Genomic DNA, 23,655 nt, shown 5'->3' with positions numbered 1-23,655 from the left:
GTCAGATTTTACACTGCTGATATGATAACCACAAATCTCAGCAGGCAAAAATCTTGACCACAACAACCTCATGTTGACTTCAGTAGTATCTGGATCTCACCCAGCACATAAACCTGTGTCAGTGCACATTAGATGGGAGCTGCTGGGGACGGACATCCCTGGGAGATGCCAAGTCTTCTAGACCACAGAGGATCAGGGTAGTATTTTTCTACCTTCCTCCAAGAACAGCCTTCAAACTCACAGCTTTGTCCCCAAAGTCAATTTATAAACTAAGATCCCTGGCAGTGCCCTCAAATTGTTATTATGACACCCCTTCTCTGCCTGACCTGGATGCAAGGAATCTCCCTTCCACTTCAAACCACTGTGATCCACAGGGGAAAGAACTCAGAGCTGTTTTAATGGGCCTGGTGATGACAGCCAGACTGATGTGGTGGGAGCAGTTAACACCATGGCTTGAGGTATCTTCCGTGCCCTTAGAGAAGATTCCTCATTTCTCTGTGGCCTAGAGAAACACACTGATAAACTCAACATTCCTTTTACAAGGGACATCACACAACTTTTAGCAGGTGGATACTTTCCACCAGCTGTTTCCATTTCTGGTCTGGAAACGGGTACTTGAAGACAAAATGCTTTCAGTCCTATTACTCTGAGCTATCTGATTCCTTTCTGTTCTGTATTTCATAGTCTGAATGCACACTTTCTGAGTGTGTTTTCACCATAACCAAGACATTCTGGGAAACAAATACTGCTGTTCGTAGCAAAACCAGTGGTTTATCACAGGTTGAAATGGGAAAACTTTGCTTGGCACAGCTCTTCGGGACTGAGTGCTTGGCAGTGCCTTGAAAACCAGACTGAAAAGTCAGAGCCACATACACTCCAGTACCCCCTAAATAAACAGTGCTGATGGCCAAGTTATTCCAACTTGGGCAGAACTGAAAAAAGAAGCAAGACTGGGTTTGTGATTCTCTGATCAGGTGCATGTCAGGATTTCATAAGTTCATTAAAGTTTTGAGAAATGACCATAAGGCAGAGCTTAAACTTCCTTTTAGCAAGGGCTACCTTATGTCACCTCAGATTCTATGATGAGCAGGAGATATCTACAATGCAGTTCCTTTTCACAGATTTGTCACCATTTTAGCTGGATGGAAGTTTCAATCCACCAGAAAGTGGAACCTGCCTGTTCTTCATGGCCTCCTATCATCACAGTCATGTTTCAGTGTATTGCAATGCTGACAAAATTAAGACAATTTTTAGGCTCACCTGAAAATTCAACCCCACTGCCCATTTCTTTTCTTCTCTGAAACTAACTTTAATGGATATTTTGGTCCTCCAGACTACATGAAAATTTTAGCATCATCATTTCTCCTGAGCTTCCACCACACTAAGAACTTCCACCCTTCTCACGAGATGCCAACCAACCATCTGACCTCCAGCTGCTGCTAACTTGTAAATCACAGACATGGTTGACTTACAGGAAAACTCTTGGGCATTTCATTAACAGTCTTCTGAAACACCAAGTACAATGACCTCATTGAATTTCTTACAGTAAGTCTGAAGATTTGGCTCAAGGGATAGCAGAAGTCCAACAAAACCAATTATTGAATCAGTGATTTTGAGAACTGTCCAAATTCAAACTGAAATATCAATTAGTGATGGAATTTTAATGTTGCCTCTGGCAGGGTCTGTGATATAACAGTGATTTTAGAGTCATTTCCGTAGCAATTTCCTTCCGAAGACTAGTCTATTTCCTGAACTTCATGACCACATAATGAGATTTGTCAACAACAAAATCACAAACAATGCTGTTTGCAAGGCATGCTCTGGCCAAAGGCTGTGTTTGGTGAAGAAATTATGTCAGGAAACATGATGTCTATGTTAGCCAAGCACACACAGTTGCATTGCTAACAGAGGCAATGCTGTTGCTACACAGCTACAACTGAGTTGCATGTCTCACACAGGAATTTTACCAGATTTATTTTCACATCGCACAATAGCAAAAACTTTTTAACTTCACCTACCTTGAAAAATCTCCCTTTGCCTCCTGTAAAACAAGGAAGAGAAATCAAAAATATATAATTAAAAACAGAAAAAAAAAAAAAAAAAAGAGAAGAAAAGCCTGTTCAAGATTTTCCATTTGCAAAATTCATTTAGCAGCAATTTCCTGCTGTAATTGATTCCTCATGCAGGTTTTGGAACCAGTATCTAATGTCAAGTGCCATGATACAGTTAGTTGGGCAGATTAACAAACAAAAGATCTAACACAGGGCCAGATGAGTGCTCATTCTGCTGTGGATACTTAAAATGCTACAGGAAATTCCAGTAAATAAGAAATTCTGGGTGCTACATTTCTAGAAAATCTCTGAAGTCTCAGTGGATTTGCAGCCTCTAAGACTGCAACTCCCCTGACTTTTTTACAAGTATTCTCACCCTTTTCTAGTACCTAAACTTTAAAAAAGCTTGATCACGGTCAGCTTTCAAGGGGATGCAAGACACAGGTTTCTATAACTCTTTCTCTTTTCCTTGCTGTGTGTTTGGGGAAGTATTTAGCTCCCTTACTTGTACATCTAGATACTTTTATTTATTATCATCACAGCCTGATGTTTAAAGGTTGGATAATGTTTCACTACAGTAGTTAGATTAGTCTTACTGCATACCTGGAGAATCCTCAGAATCTGGTGAGTGCCCTCTGCAATAGATTTAGCACACATTTTGCATTTTCCATTTACCACAGACAATATGCCTTTCATATGATTCATGCTAAAGCACCTCATTTGCCACCAGCTACACAGAAAGCACAGTGCAAGAATGTAATTTGGGCAGTGAGGGAGTTTCCACTGCCAAAAGGACTGGGCTTTGTGTTCAGGCCTTTTGTCTTTACATCCATTCATCTACCCGCAAAACCTGCCAGCCCACGTCCAGTGGTGTTTCAGTCCTGAGGCTGGGGTAAAGTTCAGAGCTCTGGTGGTACTTTAATTTGTTTTGCTTATAAAACAATTTGAAATAGGGCTGCAGACTAAATCACTTGAGTTCTGACAGACCTCTGCTATCTTTTCATTTCCCTCTGAGTGAACTGAAGGGCAGACAAGCACTTCTCTGGTTCATAGGAAGGAGTCTTTGAGCATGTCATGATTACAGTTCAACACAGAATAAAGCCCAAAGGATATTCTCTTGCCTGCATGGGTGTGAGCATTTAAAAAACAATTTTGTAGGGTATATGTTTCATAATTCAGTGCTTTGACCTAAATGCTGCAGCAAGAAATAGAACAAAATGCAGTATGATTCCTTTTGTTTTGCTTGGATCCTGTCACAAACATGGGTTGTAGTAGTTCCTGGTTACAGGCAGCAAAGGTGTGGCTTGTTTTGACTGTTTTTATTAAGTTACACATCAAACTACTACAGGAATAAGCGTAACATCCTGTGTTTGTGGCAAGAAACAATCCCAGCAACAAGGACTAGTTACAGCTCTGGGTCTGGCTGTACAATTACTAAGCACTAAGTTATTCACTAGGATGAGCAGACAATAGATTCATAACCCCACTGCTGCTCCTCACAATGAGCCCGTTGTTTGATGTGTATTCCCCCAACAGCCAATATGTGATTTCTATAATGTGCTGCTAATTGAGTCCTCCATCCTGACTCTCTCACTCCATTCTTGTTACATAAAATTATTTTAATGAAGGTTCAAATCCCTACACATTAATTGCTTCTTTAACATGGCAAGTGCTCCAGAAGTGCAGTGCACTGTTATTTAGTAGTGCAGTCTGATGAGCTGGTTTGTCTGCTCACATGGCTCCTCATAGCTTCATGGCTGATAGGAAAAAAATTAAAACTACAGACTGTAAGAGAGGGGAAACAAGGATCATCTGAGAGTTATGTCTGATCTGCTCCCACAGTCATGCTTCTAAAAAGAGAACTTTCACAAAACCCACCCTCACTACCCTGAAAATGCTCCCTTCTGGGAACCAGGCATTTACCAAACACTCCTTGGTCATCTGCTCTCTGACCCTTTCCCCTCTTCTTGAAGAGCGGAACTTGGAAAGACAATATTTAGAAAGGTCTTTAAACCATTCTGCCTGTGTTGGAGAATACAGACAGTTGCACATGTAGAAGCTTATGTAGCTCATCAGAGGACCAAGCCCCATTGGGAAAACAAATGCAAGTAAAAAAACCCAACATTGCATATGGATTTCACCTAGGAATTTGCATTTGCATTCATCACTTAGATAAGTACGTACATCATACCCCAGAGTCTTGGATATCTGTGCTGGGAGTGGGGAGGTCTAGTTTGAGAGCCTTCTGTACCCATTTTGACAGAAACAATGAAAACTGTGCAAAGGCATCTTTTTCCTGCAGCTGGTAGGAACCCCTACACTTCCACATAGCCACTGTAGATTTAGTAAATCAAAACATTTAATGCAGCATGATAAAGCACCAAGCGAGAGAAGGCAGGTGCTTACCTGCAAGATGTATGCAGCCAGTTCAAACACCAGGTGCTTACCTGCAAGATGTATGCAGCCAGTTCAAACACCACTTCGCTGTCAACCTCAATGAGTTCCTTGAAAGGTGAAGAAAACAAAAAAGAAAAAGGGAGTTGAGCTGCTGTAAGAAGGACATACATCTCCTCCTGACTACTGCATGGTGAAGCATGCAGTGCCAGTTTTCTCCCTTGGCTAGGCTTCAAAGTATTCCCTGTGCTCCTGGAGACAAAAGAGAGGGAGAACCTGCCCACTCAGATATGGAAAAAGCCAAATATTCAGTGTAATGCGCTGGTTAATGAAGCATAACCCAGGGATGCCTGGGGGAGGAGTGAGGAGAAGGCAGGTGGAAGGGGTAGGATCAGGGTACATTCTATTTTCTTGTTTGATTTAGTGAAAAGCAGTCTAGGATACAGATTTTCTTTGCCCTCAGATGTGAGCATGGTTCAAGGGAACACAGCTTTGTCCTTGGCTCACAGAAGCAAGGAATGAGAATTTGTCTTTCACACACTGAGGTGGTATCAAAGCCCCAGCTGGACTTCTCTGGCCCTTGCAAAAGGTAAACTCACAGGAAAATTAATCATTTTTGCTCTTGCAGGATTTGAGCCCTGGTGTTGTCCTTTTCACCCCCCAAAAGCACTGAGGCTGGGGGTGGTTTGAGAATGAGCTGTGACAGCAAGTCTTTTGATAGATCTTCCTTGCTCCATTTTATAGGATCCTGCTACTGATGAAAGCAACCTTGGAGGGTTTTACTTGGGCACCATGGTCACATGAAGGACACAGATGGTCCCAGCATATCCTCTCAGGATTCCTCTGTGGAGCCAGGCACTGCTCTGGCTGAATGTGCAGAATGCAGTCCAAGCATCAAAAATGCTTGAGATGAGAGGCACAAGAATTACTCTGGAGGCCAAGCATGCTATTTCTGACACTCTGGTCCCTGCCTTTGGGAAGCTAGTGGGCTTTTACTGAGATAATGTTTAGGTCTCTATTCTGCAACTAGAACTCCTACATTGTCTCCTATGGACATGGCCCAGTAAACTGGGTCACTGTTCAGCTCATCCCTGTAGTGGTTTTTCTGTTGTATTTATTTAAGCTGCTGGTTTTAATATTTTACTTCATCTGGCAAGAAATGAGTGATCTAAATATAGATCACTGCTGTGATCCATGCTCCAGCCAACTCATGGCCACACCTCATTTACAAGCCACAATTGCTGCATTGGCTTGTCTCTGGCAAAATCAAAAACAAAGGGAGCAAAACACAGGATAAGATCCAGGTGTCCTCGGCTTTCACTAGTGCCAGCTTTTTAAAATAAGTTCACCTCTTTCATAACAACTCCTTGGGGAGTGAAGAGCAGCTCTGCTGAGGGCGATAAACACGCCTTTCCCCTCTCAGCTGAGCTGCCTGAGTCACGCAGGCACCTGCAGCAATGATGGGCCTGTGCCAAGGGAAGCGGCTGTGCAAGAGAGAAATTCAGCTGCAGGCAGGGCTGGGCTGGGGCTACCAGGCACATCCCATAGCAAGGGGCAATGCAGAGCAGAACCACAGCACCTGGTCTTCCTCCTGTCTGGGAGCATCAGGCATGGCACAGACAAACCAGCCCGTGCAACCATGTGTGGATGCTATGGCAAGTCTATACTGGCAGGTGAAGTGGGCCAGAGGCCATTCTCTGGCCCCAAGGGTACCTGGGGTGCAGCAGAGCTCATGACTAAACACTCACCCTCTCTCCCCCAGTCCCAGATGGGGTTTCCACCACTGTGTTGCCTATTCGGAACAGGTGCGCATCTTTGATCAGTGCCTTGATCTCTGCCTGGGGCAGAGCTAGTTGGCACAGGCCAAAACCCACGCCAGAACGTGCGAGTCATTAAACAGCCTGTCTGATCAAGGGACACTGCCTGATGCCAAGCCCTGTCTGCTTTGGTAGTATAAATGTGGCTTGGCCTTTCTGGCAGAAGTGGCTTGCTGGTCCTGTGCAAGGGTTTGGGTGTGTGGCTTCACAAGTCTCAGTACTCAACAGGGTTGGTGAGTGGGGGCAGTGGGTACAGGCAGAGGAGAACAGCACCCAACACATGGCCAGGTGGCAACCCAGTGACCATCAGCCCCAAAATAGACCTCAGTTTTATTTTTTCCCACCCTGAGCAAGGAGATGTTTGAGGATGTGCTTAGTTAGCCCTCTCCAGAAACAAGCTCAGTGAGCATTATGTTTTGTTAGTTCCTAACACTGTGCTAGCACCTCAGACCTTTCCCTGTTTCATACACATTGATCTTTCTGGGCTGCAGGGAACCCAGGGCTGGAGGTATCCATGGAAAGTCCAATAAAGAAACTTTTGGTGCAACAAGGAAGCTCTCAAGGTTTGGTAGCATGCGACATCATGTGCTAGCTGCAGGAATGACAAGCACTGACTGTGCTTAGACACCAAGCTCCCCACAACATTACATTAGGAGGAATCTGCCAGGCTGGGTGCTTGCCCTGAGCCTTAGCAGACACTTTGCACCCAACTTTCAAATTCAGTGCCTTTTTCAATAGCACAGCATGGCTTACTGTGGCTGGAAGTCGAATAGGGAAGGATCTGCAAAGGAGATTGGGACTTCAGCAGGGTTATTTTTGGATAGAAACGCTCAGTTTGAATGTGCAAAGTAATGGTTTCAGGAGAGGTCAGACTAAAATAGACCAACTTAGATCTGTAGGCACTTTGTTTTCTTTATTTTGTTCCCCTCTTCTTCTTATTAAGCTTTCTCCAAAAAAAGAACAACAGTGTAAGCTTTTCCTGGCAGTACTTCAAAAAGGAACTTTCCCCAGGAACCAAAGCGTGATGCTCACTGAGCTTGTTGCTGGAGAGGGCTGACTAAGCACATCTAATTGCAGCCTTGCCGGAGAGCAAAGCATTGCACAGCTCAGCTCAGCAGCCCTGCCTAGTTCCTGGGCACTGAAAAAAAAAGAATTTTCTGGCTTCTGCCCTGCATTTTAGGACATATAAATGTCAAGTGAGGCTCTAGATTTGGTGTAATCTACTTGGCTTGGCAGGTGACAAATGTGCTGAGGGTTGTGGGATGGTGGAACAATCCCTCCCTAACTACATCTGTATTTTCCTACCACTTCCTCTCTGGCAGATGAGGTGAGTCACAGGAATGGCCTCTGCCAGCACAGAGGGAGGTAGGAGGGATCCTCCTAGGGAATCCCAGCTGCTGACAAACCTCTCCCAGTCCCAGGCATCCAGCCCACCTGGCTGAGTCTGCACACTGCCAATCTCCACTGCAGCGTGGTCTGGGGCTGGTTGATTTTCCAGACCTTGCCATGTACAGCTGGCTTGTGGCATGAGAGGGATCAGCTTCATGGCTCTGCTGTGGGCACCCCTCCAAGCTGAGGATGTGCCAGGATGCCTTATCTCTGGCACAGAGTATCTGGCAAGGGGCTGCTCTGAGGGGCAGTGCCAGGGACAGCAGCCTGATCTTCCAGGAATGGACCAGGGAGGGCAATTACTCAAACATTTCTCAGTGCATGGCTTGTTCCTCTACAAGGTGATCTTCGGTACATATCCACAGACACCTTTACCCCACTCACATATAATCCCAAAAACTCCTCCTGTCCCACAAATCTGAGGTCACTTGGCTTGCTCAGCCTGGAGAAGAGGCTGAGGGGATGACGATCTGGAACGTCCTCATGAGAGGAAGTGGAGGGACAGGCACTGAACGCTTATCTGGAGAACAGTGACATGCTGAGGGAACAACACGAATCTGACACATGGTTGGATATCAGGAAAAGCTTCCTCACTCCGAGGGTGACTGGGCAATGGAACAGGCTCCCCAGAAAAGTGGCCACAGCACTGAGCCTGACAGAGTTCAAGATGCCTTTGGACAACACTCTCAGGAACATGGTGGGATTCTTGGGCATTACGCATGCAGAGCCAAGACGATCCTTGCGGTTCCCTTCCAAGCGAGGCCACTCCATGGCTCCCCATCCCTCTCTCCCCTCACACACACCGCTGCCCCGTCCCCGAAGATGGCGCCCGCGCCGCACTGCCGCCCTCTGCGGGCCGAAAACCCTCACGGCAGCCACTCGGCCCAGAGCGCGTTTTTGACACAAACCCAGACATTTCCTTCTAAATACAAGCCTGTTTGTAATTTTAGCGGTGCAGATTCCCTCCTGCCAGCCACAAGAGTTACTTCCAGGACTGTTTTACCTCACAGCCACTCTCTGACAGGAAAGCTGCTGCCAAGTGCGGTGGCAGCTGGAGACAGTGCGAGGGAATGTGCAAGGGGGAGGAGGAGGAGAAGAAGGTTGTATCTGGATGTCCAGGTGTGACCCGTGTAAATTTTGGGGCAGGGAATGCAGATCCAGGTGTCTCAGCCCACTCTGGTACCATCCCCAAGTGCTCACCTTGTAGATGCAGGACTTGGCGTTCAAGAAGAACAGCTCGATGGTGGCATTGTCCTTCAGATAGGAGATGCTTTCAATGTAGAACCTGAAAGGGAAAGCAAGAGGGGTGAGACACGAGGGAACTAGGGCAAAACGTGGAAATGCACTTACTAAATGAAAAATGTGGTCAATGGAGCCATGATGAATGCATTAAAAATGAACTTTCTTCTCTTATACCAGACTGAGGTGGTGAAGGAGGCTCGTGCACACTCCAGGATGTGATCAGTCACCACCACCCCAGCCATACCAAAGGAACTGGATCATCAAGTGGATGACTTAGGTTCTAAATAATCCTTTGTTTTGTTTTCAAACTTAAGATAAACCTTTATTCTATTTTCTTGTATGCTCCACCTTCATTTGCCATCACATTTTCATCATCAGCATTTCTTCATCACTCCTTTACCCATCGCAACAATTCTGTGCTGTTAACCTGCATCTTGTAAAATATCCATCTCCAGAAATGCACTTCTGGGTTCCTTCCCTGTGCCCTTCAGCTCTGCATAAAGCAAATTTTATAAAGGGTTTTTTACATATTAGAAAATTTTTTTGAATAGGAGTGATTTCTCAGAACTCAGGAGAAAGCTCAAACCCTCAGTGTCAGAAAAATCTACTTGTTTGCATTGGCTGATTGCCCCAAATATTTGCAATTATGTTGAAAGCCCATGTGTGAATTTATTCAGTACTCCATGTCCTGCCTGCTCTGAAGGTCCGATGTTTTGGCAATGAACCTTGTGAGAGCTTTGTGAAAATTGACTTCTGCCCTTTATTCTGCCTTGAGATATTTTCTGGGGGGGAAAAAATGCTCTGGATACTTTCAATGTTAATGACTGATCATTCCATAGAGGTATGTTGTGTGTTCCTGTAGTAACAGAGAAAGCCTGGCTATATTCAGTGAATGTTAAAGTGATTTTTCATTTACTTAGTGTTTTAGGTAAGGAAAATTAAGTAGATCATGATGCTCTTTGATAGTGATCTTCAAATTGCAGTGCAGTGACAGCAACGTTCCTTACATAAATTCCAGTGCTATCGTGCCTTGTCAGAAGCAATTAGAATAGAGAAGGTGCCAGGGAAATGGTGTCTAAACCAAGGACTTTAAAAAACCCAAATTCCTTAGAAATCTGGGTTGACATACAGGGTCTAGTTACAGAGAAACCTGGCTCTCTGACCCCGTTGTCTGGGAGCAGACAGACCTGCGGACACTCCTGAGGCTTCACACAAGTGCTGAAGGGATTGTCCACATCCAGCTATTTGCAGAGTCCAGGGCCTTAAATGCAGCCTTCTTAGGGGCAAAGGTCAAAGCTTTGTAGTGCTCCTAAGTGTCTTCTGAAGGCTCCTCAAAACACTTTATTTCCTGATAGGCAGAACCAACTCCTTGCTTATTAGAGTGAGAGAAACATTTCGTTCATCTGCTGAAGGGCTCCTGTCTATATAACCCTTCCTTCTCCCCCTTCAGAAGAGAAATAAAAATAAAACCTGGATAAAATAAAATAAACCCTAAGAAAACACCAGCAACCAATCAAACCCACAAAACACCAAAAACATCTGAATGTAGTGATGATGAAGCACAAGGATTAAACTTTTTCTTATTTTTTTCTGGTGTTGACTGTTTCACCTCCTGTCCTTAAAGTGGCCTCTTTGCAAATGAAGAAAATACTTGGCTTTAGAAATACAAAAATTGATGCATTAAAAAAGGATCCTTCTTACTAGATCTGCTCTCTGAGTGCAGCTGGCTTCCCATCTGCTAAATTAAATGGAGAATAATGCTAATTTTACATTCTGTGGTTCTTGAACAACCTTCTCTTCTTATCACTGCTACCAGTGCTCTCCGAGTTATGGTGGTAGGTTTTCTTATTCCAAGGTCAGAAGAGAACGAGAACATTTTTTTTTCCATTTTGAATCCCAGTGAAGGTTAGCCAAAACCCTTTTTGTTTCAGCAACTCAAACGTGACCATTCTCACCATCACTAGAGGGCAATATTGCATTTCTCAAGGCTGCAGGGAGCTTTCCCAAGGCTTTCCACATAGACATAGACCGTTTTCTGTACAAAATTAAGTCTCTGGGAGCCCAGAGCCTGGACATGATACTTCATCTCACAAAGAAAACCCAATTTTCAAGTGATCTCCAGAGTGGAGAGTGAGCTGGGAAGCTACTGGCTCTCACACATGCACCCAGACAAATGTGGAACGGGTGGACCAGGAAACTGGTGCTACTTAAAAGAAAACAGATTTGCAGGGGGAACTCCTGTGGGATTTTCTATGTGGCAAGCTCAGAAAACCTGAACTGGAGTAGATTACCCTGAATTCACAGTTGGTGCAGTAACCACAAAAAGGGCAGGGAAAGACTTTTATTTTGCACTTATGACTAGTTTCTGCCACATCTCCTCCTGTTTCCATCTTTTACAAGCACAGTGAGGGAACCCACGCTTTACAATGACCAATGTCAATGACTCAGGAGGCAGGCAGGAACATCCAGCTGCTAAGGCAATGGAGCAAGCAAACAAAAATCTGGGTTGAATTCCCAACTCGGACACAGGTTTCCTTTGTGACCTTCAGAAAATCATTTAGCTGCTTGGGTTGTTGAGCTGGGCTTAGAAAACACCCCTCCCTTCTCTGCCCCCCTCTGTCTGTTTTGCCTGTTAAGCTTAGGAGCCTTTGAAGGTATGTTTCAAGATCATCAGTTTTGAGAGGCAGCTCTCAGATTTCTCTTGAGGACTCCCCAGAGAGCAGCATTCCTTCATGTGATGTGAAGCTGATGTGCCTGGGATATAATGGATAGGTTGGACAGGGAAACAAGCACTACAGTGTGTCCAAGACCTCTGCTCCATTACCTGCATCTCTTGCAATACACACTCAGCAAATAGTTTTGCCTCCAGCAGCTCCTACAAGAGGTTCCTTGATAGCCAGCAACTGTGCCTGTGAGAAATTAGCTGCCTGCAGGAAGGGGGAACACCCCATGAGACTTGGTGAGTGTAAAACCAAAGGAATAATTTTGGAGAAAATTTAAAAGATCAGCCAATGTTAATCTATTTCTGCATTCCTCCTCCCTCCCCACCCCCAGTAACTTGTAATTCATCAAGTACATTTTCTAAGCATTAATTAAATAGACCAGTGAATATTATGCTGGATAATGAACACAAAGTGCCTATCTTGGCTGCTCCCTCTCAGCAGCAGGGAAATAATAATGAACACTGCAGAAGGTGTCTTGGAAGACTTCAGAAGCTGTTGCATCTGAAATGTTTAAGGCTTTTTAGCTGCGAGGACATGTCTCATACTGATCATATTGCTCTCTGTTCAGCATTGGTTAACTCACAACTTTCTCTGAGACAGCTTAAGCCCCCTCAAGCTGATGGCAATTCCCATCATAACCAGCCCAGCACAGACTCACAGTGGTGCTTGTGGAAACTCCTGATCCTTGGGTGGGGGGAAAATGGTACTACTATAATTTCTCCCTTGCATTACTAAACACAGGCCCACCCACCTCTGACTCATGGCTCAGAGAAATGCCTGACTGGGTCCTGGACTCAGCAGTTTGATAAGTGGTTCTTCATGAGATGGAGAATCCCTTACTGCTGCTGCCAGTCTCATCTGTGAACCCAGGTGTGTGTGTGTGTGTGCAGGTGGGCAAATTCAGCAGTGTTGGGAAGGTGTTTGAACACTAGTGCTCTGTCCTTGCAGTGGGAGTAGAAGAATTCAGGACTGCTAAGCACCTGAGCTGGTGGGATGCTTGTGTGCACAGTGAGAGAAAAAATGAGCAGCACTCCTGATCTCCATACACCAGAAGAAACTGTCAAATACAAAATATTTAGCATTGCCTCTAACACTTAGCCCTAGCCATATCTTGTCAGCCTGAACTTGGCCATCTCTCACCTAGCAAGGACCAGGCTCTCTGCAGTCGAGTTGCTGACTGGGCAGATAGACTGTCATAGCATTTGAGAGCACAAGCCCATGTGTTTATTTCCAAGCAGAACCTGCCAAATGGTAAAAATATTTCACTGTGATCTTCAACACAATGGTATTTCAAAACATGACCACAGCAAATGGATGTCTTGTCTACTCCAGGTGTCTGTCTTTCCTGAGGCAGAGATACCATCCTCATTCTTGTGAAGTTTGAGTCTGGTGGGAGCTAGCTAATCCAAAAGACTTCTATTCACATCTTCTCCAGCTGGTTGACTCTGATATGGTTAGGACACAGCTGTCAGCAGAGTTCAGTAACCCTCTCAGTGCACTACCCCTCATTTTGTTATTACAAAGGAATGGGTAAAGGAGAATACCCCTTTTCTGCCTCATCCATCCTGGGGTCTGGCTCATTATCCCTCACCACATCATTCAGAACCTCAGAGGATAATTTGAAAAATATGAGGCCATTTGCTAACCAGGAAAAGAAAAATCTTATGTGTCAGTATAATGGACTTAAATGCAGATGTCATTATGTCCAGTGTCTCATGCTAAATGAGTATTCTGACCAGCACAGGCTGCACAGCTCCTTTTATGTTCCAGCCCTGGTTGCTAATAGTCATGGGTACACACTTTTATGTGCTGACTCTTAGAAGCAGACAATGCTCATGCTAAATAGTTGGCCTGTTAAGTAATCAGTCACGAATGAGAATCAGCTAAAAAGCTCTATTTACCTCTCCTTCTGCATTCATTTTGCTTGGATCCCATGTCATGTCTCCTGTGCCTGTGCCATGCTCAGGCCCCACCACATCCAGCACCTGGGATTGGTATGCAGGGGACAGTTGGCAGCAAGAGAGACCTGTGTCAACTTTTACCTCATTGCAGGAGAAACCTTAACACTGGAGGTGAATTTGATTCCAGAAATATAGGGAATCACAGTGAACAAAATAAAAATCTGTGGATATCTTTTAACCTGAACCTGTCCCCCCTCTCTTTCTCACCAGCTGCACTATATTATGAAGTTTTCTGCATCTTTACCTACTGTCAATCAATTTTTCTTGGTGCTTCTAAAATGTTGGCCCATTGAATCCCTGGAAAACCATGTGCTTTGGGTGTATTTGCTCATTCCTATGCCTCATCTTCTCCACGTACAAAATACTTAGGGATCTGCTTTGGAATATGTAGAGACCAACTCTCTTCATCTCTTCCAGGCTGTATATTCTGGGAGTCTTTGCAAAATACCAAGTGCTCCAGTATGAACATAGAGAAGGGAAGGAATCAAGGTGGAAGTGCAGCTAGATTCCTCCCTCATATTTGTTCACAGCATCAAGAAAAGGCACTGACCTGAGTATAGTAAGCCGTCTGCTCCCTACCCACATGGGGAACCCAGCCTGCCCAAGCTATAAAAGGAGCAACCAAGCTCCACCACTGCAATGTCCCCTGGAGCTTAGCTTGGCTTGCAGAAGTGCATCTCTGCACAAAAAGATGTGGTTTCGTACAAAAGCTGTTGCAGCTCCTCTTGGCTTGAAGTGATGTGCTTATCTGTCCCAAATGTGAGGTGAGGGCAGTGTCTGGATCACAGCAGCACACTGCTTTCCTCCTCTTTTCCATCAGTCACCAGAGGAATTGCCCCTCAGTCTCCTGAGCATCAGTACAGCCCTTTCCTGCTCTTTGGTCATTGCCAAGAGTCCTCTCTCATTTTGGGTATTAGAGGTAACTTGCTGGGTACACTGTCCTGATAACACCACCCCTCTGCATTTAGAGAGCATCTTTTATCTAAGGATTTCAGACCATTTTAGGAATAGAAATCCCTCCAGCTGCCCCATGTGTTGTCAGCAGCACATGAAGGAATGATTTGTCTGTCAAAGCTGGCATGAGGGTCACTTATTTACTGACTCAGGCCTTGGTCAATGCCATGGTGACAGGACCCCTCACAGCAGACCTTCCTGTTGTGCACTGATGACAGCCCATCACACCCACTGGTGTAAGGTATGAACACACAAATTGCAGTGAAAACAGAAACAATGTCTGCATGACTTTGACCCAGTCAGAGAATCTGTGTGTAGGCACTGACACAGCTATTGCAGCTTGATCCAAATTAGCTACAAATCCTACACTGACAGAATCCATCATTTCTGCATGGTACCTATCATGCAGTCTAAATGCTTTCCAAAATTAGAAAAGACAATGCTGCCAGCATCAACACATTCAAAATGTGGCTCAAAACAACAAGTTTTCAGAATGTTGCTTTTTCTGCCCCCTCGGGTAGTTGAATGGAAAGGAAAAACAACTTATCCCCTTCTCTCAACACAGCTCACTTATACAAATATATTCCTAGTTAAGCAGAAAACAGAAATGATGTTATGGGACTCAAGAGCCAGACTGCTATTAAGATGTGTGTGTAATGGATGGCTTAGCTCAGAGCTGTGTGCTAAGTAGCAGAGCCCCATTAGTTCCCTTCCTCAAGCAAAGGTCGGTTTTCACACAAGTAAATCTTCTGACTGGACAGAAGTTTCTCATATCTCTAAAGAGCCTCTGAGGAGCACAGCCTCCCCGCAGGCAATTTATTACACCTTCCCCCGGGTGAACAGAGCAGGGGGCCACCCTGGGAAGGCTGCAATAAATTGTCTGCAGGGAGCCTTGTCTTCCAGCACAAACAAGGTCTGAGTGGCTGTATTTATACGCTGCGGCTGGCTGGGAGGAGGGGGTTTGCAGGGCTGCCGGCTTTTGGGATCTTCCTGCTTAGCATACACACAGCTGGTGCACACCAACCAGCAAAACACATGCTGTGCAAAGAGATCTGGGCTATGGCATGAGCTTTATAGACAGAACAGCTCACAGGAGCCCCTGAAAGCAGCTTGGTGGAACTGGCTTGATTATGTGGGTTCTATATTCTGATTTTTTGCTATTGTTTCTACAGCATCCCACAGAGATGGGACAGCAGTGCACAGAGATGTAGAGCTATAGTGTGAGCAGGAGATGGCTCTTTGTTTCCCCTTACGTGTAGCACAAACTCAGGGAGTTCCTGGTTTAGTACTGGTTCTGGCGGGGCGTGAGGGAGACAGCACAGCTGCAAGGAGCTCTGAGAAGAGACAGCTAGCCATGAGAATGTGGATGGACCACCCCAAGGTGCTGAAACATCTCAGGGCAGCTCCCTGAGCTCTTCTGGGGTGAGCAAGCTCCATGGCAAACTGGGGTCTGGCACTGCCCTCCTTGCAGTGCAGAGGGCTATGCACAGGACAAAGGAAGAGCAGCGAAGCAGAGTGATTTGTAGATATGTAATTTTGCCCCAGCAACTGCTCCTGGGTGGCAACAGCTGTAATGAAGCTTGGGTGAGAGAAAATTCTGCCACTTCTCTTCCTCTACCCTGGCTGCAAATTTAATGTGTTTGGTAATCTGTTAATGGATTTCCCCCAGTCCCTGTAAACCCCAGTTTGACACCATGGGGCAGAAAGAGGGCTGTCTGCTCCTTCTCCCTCCTCAGAGGGGAGAGACAAGAGCTGCTGATTCCCTCATTCCCTGCTTGGAGCAAAATGTTGGACCACCACATACCCTTCTCTGGTGTGGAAAATTGTGGATGGAGGAACACAGCCTCCATGTGCGAGAGAAATAAATTGCTGAGATTAATTTTGTGTGGTTCTATTCAGCTTTTCCTGCCAAGGCAGGCTGCTGTCATCACAACCCCTAATCTGATTTCTTGGAGAGAAGCAGAGCTGAGTGGATGTGAGTGGCATACACACCCATGGTCTGCTGGGATCCCACGTTAGTCAGCTGGGGAAGTTGGGAGCAGGATGCTCTGAATCTGCACCCCATAAGTGTGTCTGGCCCATGAGTGAGGCAGAAATGCATTTCAGTGACAAGTTCTAAGGTCCAGCTAACCCTATGAAGAACAACTGTCTCCCTTCCCAGGTCAGCTGTTTTCAAATGGCCTCTTGCTTCTTTCAGCGTTAGCATTAGTCTTTTTCTAATGGAATACAGGTTTAAAGATGCCTACAAAGAAGGGCTGAAAGACTAAAATAGCATAAGGCCTCATTAACAGCTGAAGTCTGGTCCAGTTCCATTTAGATAGCCAGCTGAAACCATGTAGATAGGAAACGCTTCCTCAACCCTGGCTGTGCCAGCCTGCTGGAAATAATAATTTTAAATTTATAGACTTGATAGGACAGAGGGATGCACCAAGTGAATATCCCTACATCTGAACAGGGCTCTGAGGTCAGAGAAGAGACACAGTTTTTTAAGCCTGCAACTTGTTGAATTCCAAAGCAGTCATCTTTGGATGAGTCAGATGAAATAAGTCAGATTAATTACTCCTGAAAGGTGACTATTTCTTTCCAGTGGTTATATAGGGAGGCTGCACTAATTAGCTGTGACATAGAGCTGTCTGCCAGGTAAAGATCTCAGCTCTGGTGTGGTGATTCTCATCTCAGACTGCCCACCTGCCCCACCTGCCTCAGACATGGACCACTGCCAGTGCACACAGAGCTATGTTCCTTCAGGTTAAGGGGGCACAGACACCCAAGAGCTTTGCACTCTGTGTTTCATTGCCAGTCTCTTATTTAGGGTCACTTTGTTCTGTAGTAACTGTGGTAACCTGGCAAAATGTCTGGCCTCAATATTGAGAGTCCTGAGCCCCCACAGCTCTCATGCTGACTTCAGCCCAGCAAGTACATATGAACACATGCCAGATGTTGCTGAACACAGGCATTCTTTTGTAGGAATACTGCCAGCCCATAGATACAAACTCTGCCCCACAGTGTATTTGAGTATTGAGGGTTTATTTCACATTTTGTTCAATGCCTTCCTGAAAGAAAAGCCTTTCCATGTGAGACATATTCTGATTTAGTGTGACGACTTCTGCAGTGAGTTGTCACTGTTTAGCTGGTAGAGTTGCCCTGAGAACAAACATATTCATTCCTGGGAAAAGATACACCAGTGGAGTGAATTTTATTTGCTAAGCTTGTTCATATAAATTAACAGCATGACAAACATACAGAAGATAAAGAGGTCAGACCCATGCTGGTGGTTCCTTTGCTAAGGATTGCTAATCTCACATAGCCATTGTTTGAGGATGAGAACTCACTGCAGAGCCTGGCTAACTTTGCTTTCCATGAACAAACACCATGTCGGTGCTCTTGTTCTCTCTCACATCAAAGCTTTACACAAAAGGAGTAATTCTGCCTTCTTTCTGTCTGTATGAGACTGAGCAAAATGCTTTCCTTCCCAGCCAAAAGGAAAGTACCTGAACCCTGCAATTTACCTCCTTTGCTGCCCAGGTCTCCACAGTGTACTTAGGTTCCTGCACTTTACCCCAAGACTGGGGTGTGAGGTACATTCTCTCTGTTCTCTTCTGGCCTCAAAATGCCTCTGTAAAATGAGGCAAACCCTCATTTCTTCATCCCCATCCTTTGCTCCTCCTGGACTTCAGTGGTGACTCTCATCTGGCTTGTAAACCCTTTAAGGCAGGGAATTAGCCTCACCAACAACCAAGCAACCAGGGCTACAGGAAGCCATCCAGGGAAGCTAATTCTAAGGTGAGAAGCAATATCACTCCCATTCTGTTGCCCAACATCCCTCCTCCCCTGCAAGACACATGGCACTCCCTCTTGCTTTCATGTGTGTCTTTAGAGCTATGTAAACAGATATTAGAAGAGTCTTATAAAACAATAGTGCACAATAGCCATGGGGCAGTTCACAGCTGCCCAAGAGTTCTGATTGCTTCCTAGATTCCTATGCTGTTCTCAGTGGAAAGCTTTCATTGAAGGACTAGATGACAACCTGAAGACAGGGAGGCTTCAGTAGCTGTGTAAATGAACAATGGAAGAAGCAAATTCTTACAAACCAATGCTAAAAACATCCTTCTAAAATCCCCCTCCTTTGACACAGTGCTGTGAAATTTTTGGTCTTTGATAATGGAAGAGAGGAAAGACACTGGAGATCAGTGTTCAACAATGTCAAACCCCAAGGAAATGTCAAAAGACAAAGCTTAACAGTGCTGCAGAGATTTAAAAAAAGGGAGGAGAATTTCACACTGCAAAGCTTGTGAAACTTCCTATTTTTGGCACGGTTCTTTCAAGAAGCCTTTTCTTAAGAAGGCAGGCTTTCCTTTAAATGCACTTTTAGAGCAGGCTAAAATCTGCAGCATCTTTGGTGGGCATGCTGCCCTTCAACATTGCAGGAATGTTGAGGGTAAAAACCATTTGATGGTCACATTAAAGGTGAAAATGTTTTCACTGTAGCTTCTCCTCTTCACAAACTACCCTTTACTTTTCTTGCCTGAGGCTTCATCTCTTCAGTAGTTATGCAGTGTGATTGAACTGTACATTTACTTCAACTAGAGGGAAAAACCCCCACAATTACTAAATCCCGATGCAATAAACAGCATTCTGTGTCATGAGCATCTGACACATCCAGTAACTTGTATTACTTGTATCTCCCCATTTAGGATCCCCAGCATCAACCTAAGCTTTGTCAGTTGCTTGGGAGAGGTAATGCAAAAAGGCATCTGCAACCACAGGAAAGCCTTTACCTGTGACATAGTAGGTGTCATGGACGTGAAGTTTCTTACAAATCAACACATTTGTGATTAGGTATAGTACAGCACTAATTATCTCTGCTTTCTGCCTGATGGCAGCAGGGGAGAGGGAGCATTCTGTTTATGGTATGTTTATGAATGGCTCTGCAAGCTGCTGCACACCCCCAGATTGTGAAAATAAATCCCTGTCTATTGGTGGTTCTCTTTAGAACTTTCCTTGAGCCCTTGCTTTAGTTCCCAAGCCAGAACTGAAACCACTGAGTAACAGATATGTGGGGCCTTTCTATCTTAAACCATCTGGCTGGAGTCAGTGTCTTCAATTGCCTTCTGCTCAGATCAGATTTAGGGATGGACATGGGAACTCCTTATGTGCTGGGTTTTCAACTTCTGCCAGCTTCAACATCCACAAGGGAAATAAGCAGTAGAAAAAGCACAGTAAGTTAATGTCCTTTTCTAACTCTTGAGGCATCTGGCTCCCAGTCCAATCCAAACTGTAACTCAGTGTGACGACCCACCCATTACTGCCATCAGTAAGAGTATAAGCCCAGAGTCAGTCTGGTTTTCACACATGCAGGCACTGAATGCTGAGTTGTTCCCTATGGATTGAGATTCCAGAACAGGAGGGGTCACTCACTCACTAGCTGTTAGATGGATTTGTATCCTAGGATGCCTCTTGGCTGGGATCCCGCTAGAATGACTGGTCTCCACTGTGCTGCCAACTTTCATAAAACAATACAGATGGCAATATTTATGCTTGTTGAGTGGTCTTTGAAATGAATATGAGAGTGGCTCAGTAGCACAGGCTTTCACACATTTTACAGTTCTACTCCTAAGCCCAGCACTTAGCTCTTGCTCACTCAGGGCCTTCCCTGCTTTCCACGGGATCCCTGTCTTAGCACAGACTCCCCAGTTTGGCCCCTGGATAAGATATCTGGTAACTGACTGGCCATGTTTTTATTGAGCATCAACATTTTTGTGTAGCTCTAAGCACAGGTGGATCTGGATCTCACATGCTGAAGGTGCTCGGCTCTAGATCTACCCTTATGGTTTGAAGCACCCAAAATATGGACTAAATTCTTCTCTTGGAAGATATCAGGCTAATTCTGGACTTACAGGGCTTTGTGCAGTCTTGATTTGTCCTAAGATCTACCCACCACTAAATAGAACAGAGAATCTTTTCTCCTGAAAAGCCTGCCTTGTAATGGAAGTTAAATGAATGACAATCACTATGTGGAGGGAAAAAAAGCTTCACTCAGGGGAAGAAACTCAAAAGTAGGTCTTCATTTTTTGTGGGTACTATGGAATGAATGAGAGTGATGTCAGATGTAATATAACACTGGAGTGGAAAGCCTAACAGAAAAAGACACAGTTACGCTGCACTGGCTTGTTCTAGACATGAGCTATCCATTAAAAGTAAGTCAAAACCCTCAACTTAATTTTGTACATATGCCATCCCAGCCCCTGGCCTCTCTCTGGGCATTTCAAAGCTGCAGGAGCAAATTTGTCTTCTCAGAAAATATCTCCCTTGGAGGCAAAGGCACTGTGTGCATAAAAGCACTGGCAGCTTCCAGCAGCTTCCAAACGTTAACAGTTCCTTGTAAAAATCCCAGATGAAGTTTGAAGCTCCCAAACTGCCATAATCTTCATTAAAACTTTTATAGTCTGGTCCAGCCATGCAGAAACCAACTGGCTGCCATAAAATGCCATCATTTGCTATTTGTGGGTAATTCACTGTAGCACTGAGTTCAGAAGGTGAATATGACAGATCTGTACAGGGATTAATTCGGTCTCTGACAGAATGCACACTGTGGACACGATCCAGAGGAGACTGATGGTTCACCAGTGAGGAAGTGAGTGTTTTCCCTGCAGGTTGCTGGCTCAAGTGGGTTATCCTGGCAGAAAGAGGGCTTTGTTCTGCCACCCTACTCAGCTTGGACTTTCCAGCTCAAAGCCCACAAGCAGAAGTGTAAATACATAACATCTGATCTTGCCCTCATACAGCATTTCCCTGTGGACAGCTGTGGGTGTCGGTGTGGCTACTACTTGTTTACATTTGAGTGAGAAGAGTTTGCAAAGCCAAAGAGCTCAAAAGAAACCTCTGTGGAAGTGTTTGCCCACAGGTGTTTCTGAGAAACTGACAGCCTCACTTCCTGGCCTCCAGGAAACAGGCTGTCTGTAGCTGTATCCCATGGGAAGGGCTTGCCATCAGGCACTTACCTGACACAAAAGTACAAAACAACCGGTCCTGACTTTTTGGGGAAGTCATGTTCCAGCACCCGGCGGTCCAGCTGAAGCCAGTTCAAGTGTCCCCTGGCAAGAGAAGAGACAGTTTTGAGCTTGGCACCAAAGAGAATTCTCACTCCTCACAGCAATGAGGTCTGAGGTGTTATGAAATGTGAACCAAAATGTGTGCTATTTGCCCTGGACTATTGAATGATATTTGAAAAACACACAATAAATGTTTGAGGAGCAGAGGCGATATCATCCTGGCATTGTTTCAGTCTGGGAATCGAACTGCTAAAGTTCAATCTGTCAGGGTGAAAGCTGGCAGCACTGAGCAATCAGGACAGCCCAAAATGTTATAAGCTTCACCTTTTTATTACAGGCCCCTGGAGCAGTTGTATCCTTAAAAGTCTGTCAAGATTTTCATTAGAAATCCTTATGGTTAAGAGTTTCCACGATGCCTGCAGTATTTCACTCAAGGCTAAACCTGACTCTACAGTCTCAGACAGTTTATTTACCACCCACATGCCTGCAATAGCCTTTCTAGGTTTGCCCAGCCCTCCTTTTTCCCTCTTCAGAGAGCTCTTGAAAAACAGCTGCTCCATGAAGCGTTCCAGCTACAATTACCCCATGCTGCTTTTCTTTTGCCTAGATGGTACCTGTCGTTATTTTCTCCTATAATTTATCCATTCCTGCCTTGCTGCTGGAAGCTTTGCTGGGCAGGAGCTCTGTTCTTTGTCACGTTCCCCACATTGTAGAGTGCTGTGTGTGCATGAGAGGTACCTTAAATATACCATTATTTGTATTACAGGGCCTTCATCTCGCTCCCCAGCTGAGATAAAGGCCCTGTTAAATTAGGCACTGTGGAAATACCTAGGGTGACATTCAGGCCCCACTGAAGCTGGCCAGACTTTTGCCATTGCCTTCAGTGATGCTAGGGTTGCATCCTGTGAGCTTTTGGCTGTTGATTTCAGTCAGACCAGATTTCACCCAGAGGGAGAGGCAGCCCTTGCCTTCAGTACTCTGCTGTCTAGACAAGCAAGGGGAGAGAGAGTTGAAATGATTTGGGGGAGAATCTTGCAGCAAATAAAGCAGGAAATGGAACTCAGATGTCCTGAGCTTTATTCCAGTGCCTATTCACCAGCTCATGATAATCCTCAAGAATAATTCTTCATTCCACTGAAAATGAAAAAAAGGAAAAAAACAGCCTGATTTAAAAAAAAAAAAACAAAATCCCAGCATTAAATTACCTTCTAGGATTGCCACAAGCATTAGCAATGTATCCTGTATACAGCAAAAACACTCAGGTTTCACAAGGGTTTTCATGTGCATGAGCTTTGGGCAACAGAGAAGCCCTTTCAGAAAGTAAGCAATGACATCCCTGTAGCAATTTAACTGAATTTACAGCCCCCCCACTCCATCTTTCCCAGAAAAATAAATAAAGGGGAAAGTAGCACCTTCAGGGGGCTTTGAATCACGTGGCTTCAGTCAGAATTTCTGTACTGCTGCCCTGGCTTAGGGAGGAGCAGAAGAGGACGGGCAGCTCAGGGACCTTCCTGCCCAGGCAGCTCTGGAACCCTGCTGGGACATTGTGTGTGCTCACCTGAGCACAGCACGCTGCTCCAAACCCAGGGGTTGTAAATTACTGAGCTCCACCCATCACTCTTGTGGGCTCAGGATCAATATGGCGAGAAAGAAACCCTCCTCAAATTTTGCCATGTCGAAGTCAGGCATTCAGTTTAAGCAGCCTTTGCATCTGTTTTGTAAAAGTATCAAGTCTCAACTATGTACAAGTGATACATGTGGAGTCAGGGACTTTTCAGACTCATCCTGGACATCTTCTGGTGTACAAAAAGAACAAAGCTTATTTTATCCCTGCTCTAGACACCCATGTGTTTCCCTCCAAGATACTGTAACTTTCAGACAGCTTTTTCTCTAAATAAAGTTTTAAAATAATTTTTTTCTCTATTTTTTCACTTTAGGTAAAGAGCAGCGTATGCTGTGCATTAGGGGCACAGACTTGCTGGCAGTGTGTCTACTGGAAAGGAGTGCTGTAATACAGATTTTCAAGCCAAACTGGTCTCCTAATTTGTCTCCATTACAGTACAGGAGCTGAG

At 45.0% G+C, this 23,655-nt stretch overlaps 1 protein-coding gene across 4 annotated transcripts in view; it reads right to left on the bottom strand.

Annotated features, from left to right (window-relative positions):
* FRMD4A (FERM domain containing 4A) overlaps window positions 1-23,655 on the bottom strand; it is a 209,551-nt gene that overhangs the window by 68,132 nt on the left and 117,764 nt on the right. For all 4 annotated transcript variants that reach the window (XM_041413402.1, XM_041413400.1, XM_041413401.1 and 1 more), the window contains exons 4-7: window positions 21,533-21,625; window positions 8,852-8,936; window positions 4,499-4,555; window positions 2,019-2,041 (exon numbers count right to left, since the gene is read on the bottom strand). In XM_041413402.1, the coding sequence (XP_041269336.1) occupies window positions 2,019-2,041; window positions 4,499-4,555; window positions 8,852-8,936; window positions 21,533-21,625 (258 nt within the window). The remainder of the gene's footprint in view (window positions 1-2,018; window positions 2,042-4,498; window positions 4,556-8,851; window positions 8,937-21,532; window positions 21,626-23,655) is intronic.

The sequence above is a fragment of the Onychostruthus taczanowskii genome, unplaced genomic scaffold (genome assembly GCF_017590055.1).
Source record: "Onychostruthus taczanowskii isolate IOZ18803 unplaced genomic scaffold, ASM1759005v1 scaffold41, whole genome shotgun sequence".
Classification (NCBI taxonomy): domain Eukaryota; kingdom Metazoa; phylum Chordata; class Aves; order Passeriformes; family Passeridae; genus Onychostruthus; species Onychostruthus taczanowskii.
Note: the sequence above shows the minus strand (reverse complement) of the source record. Positions and strands in the feature narration are given on the sequence as shown.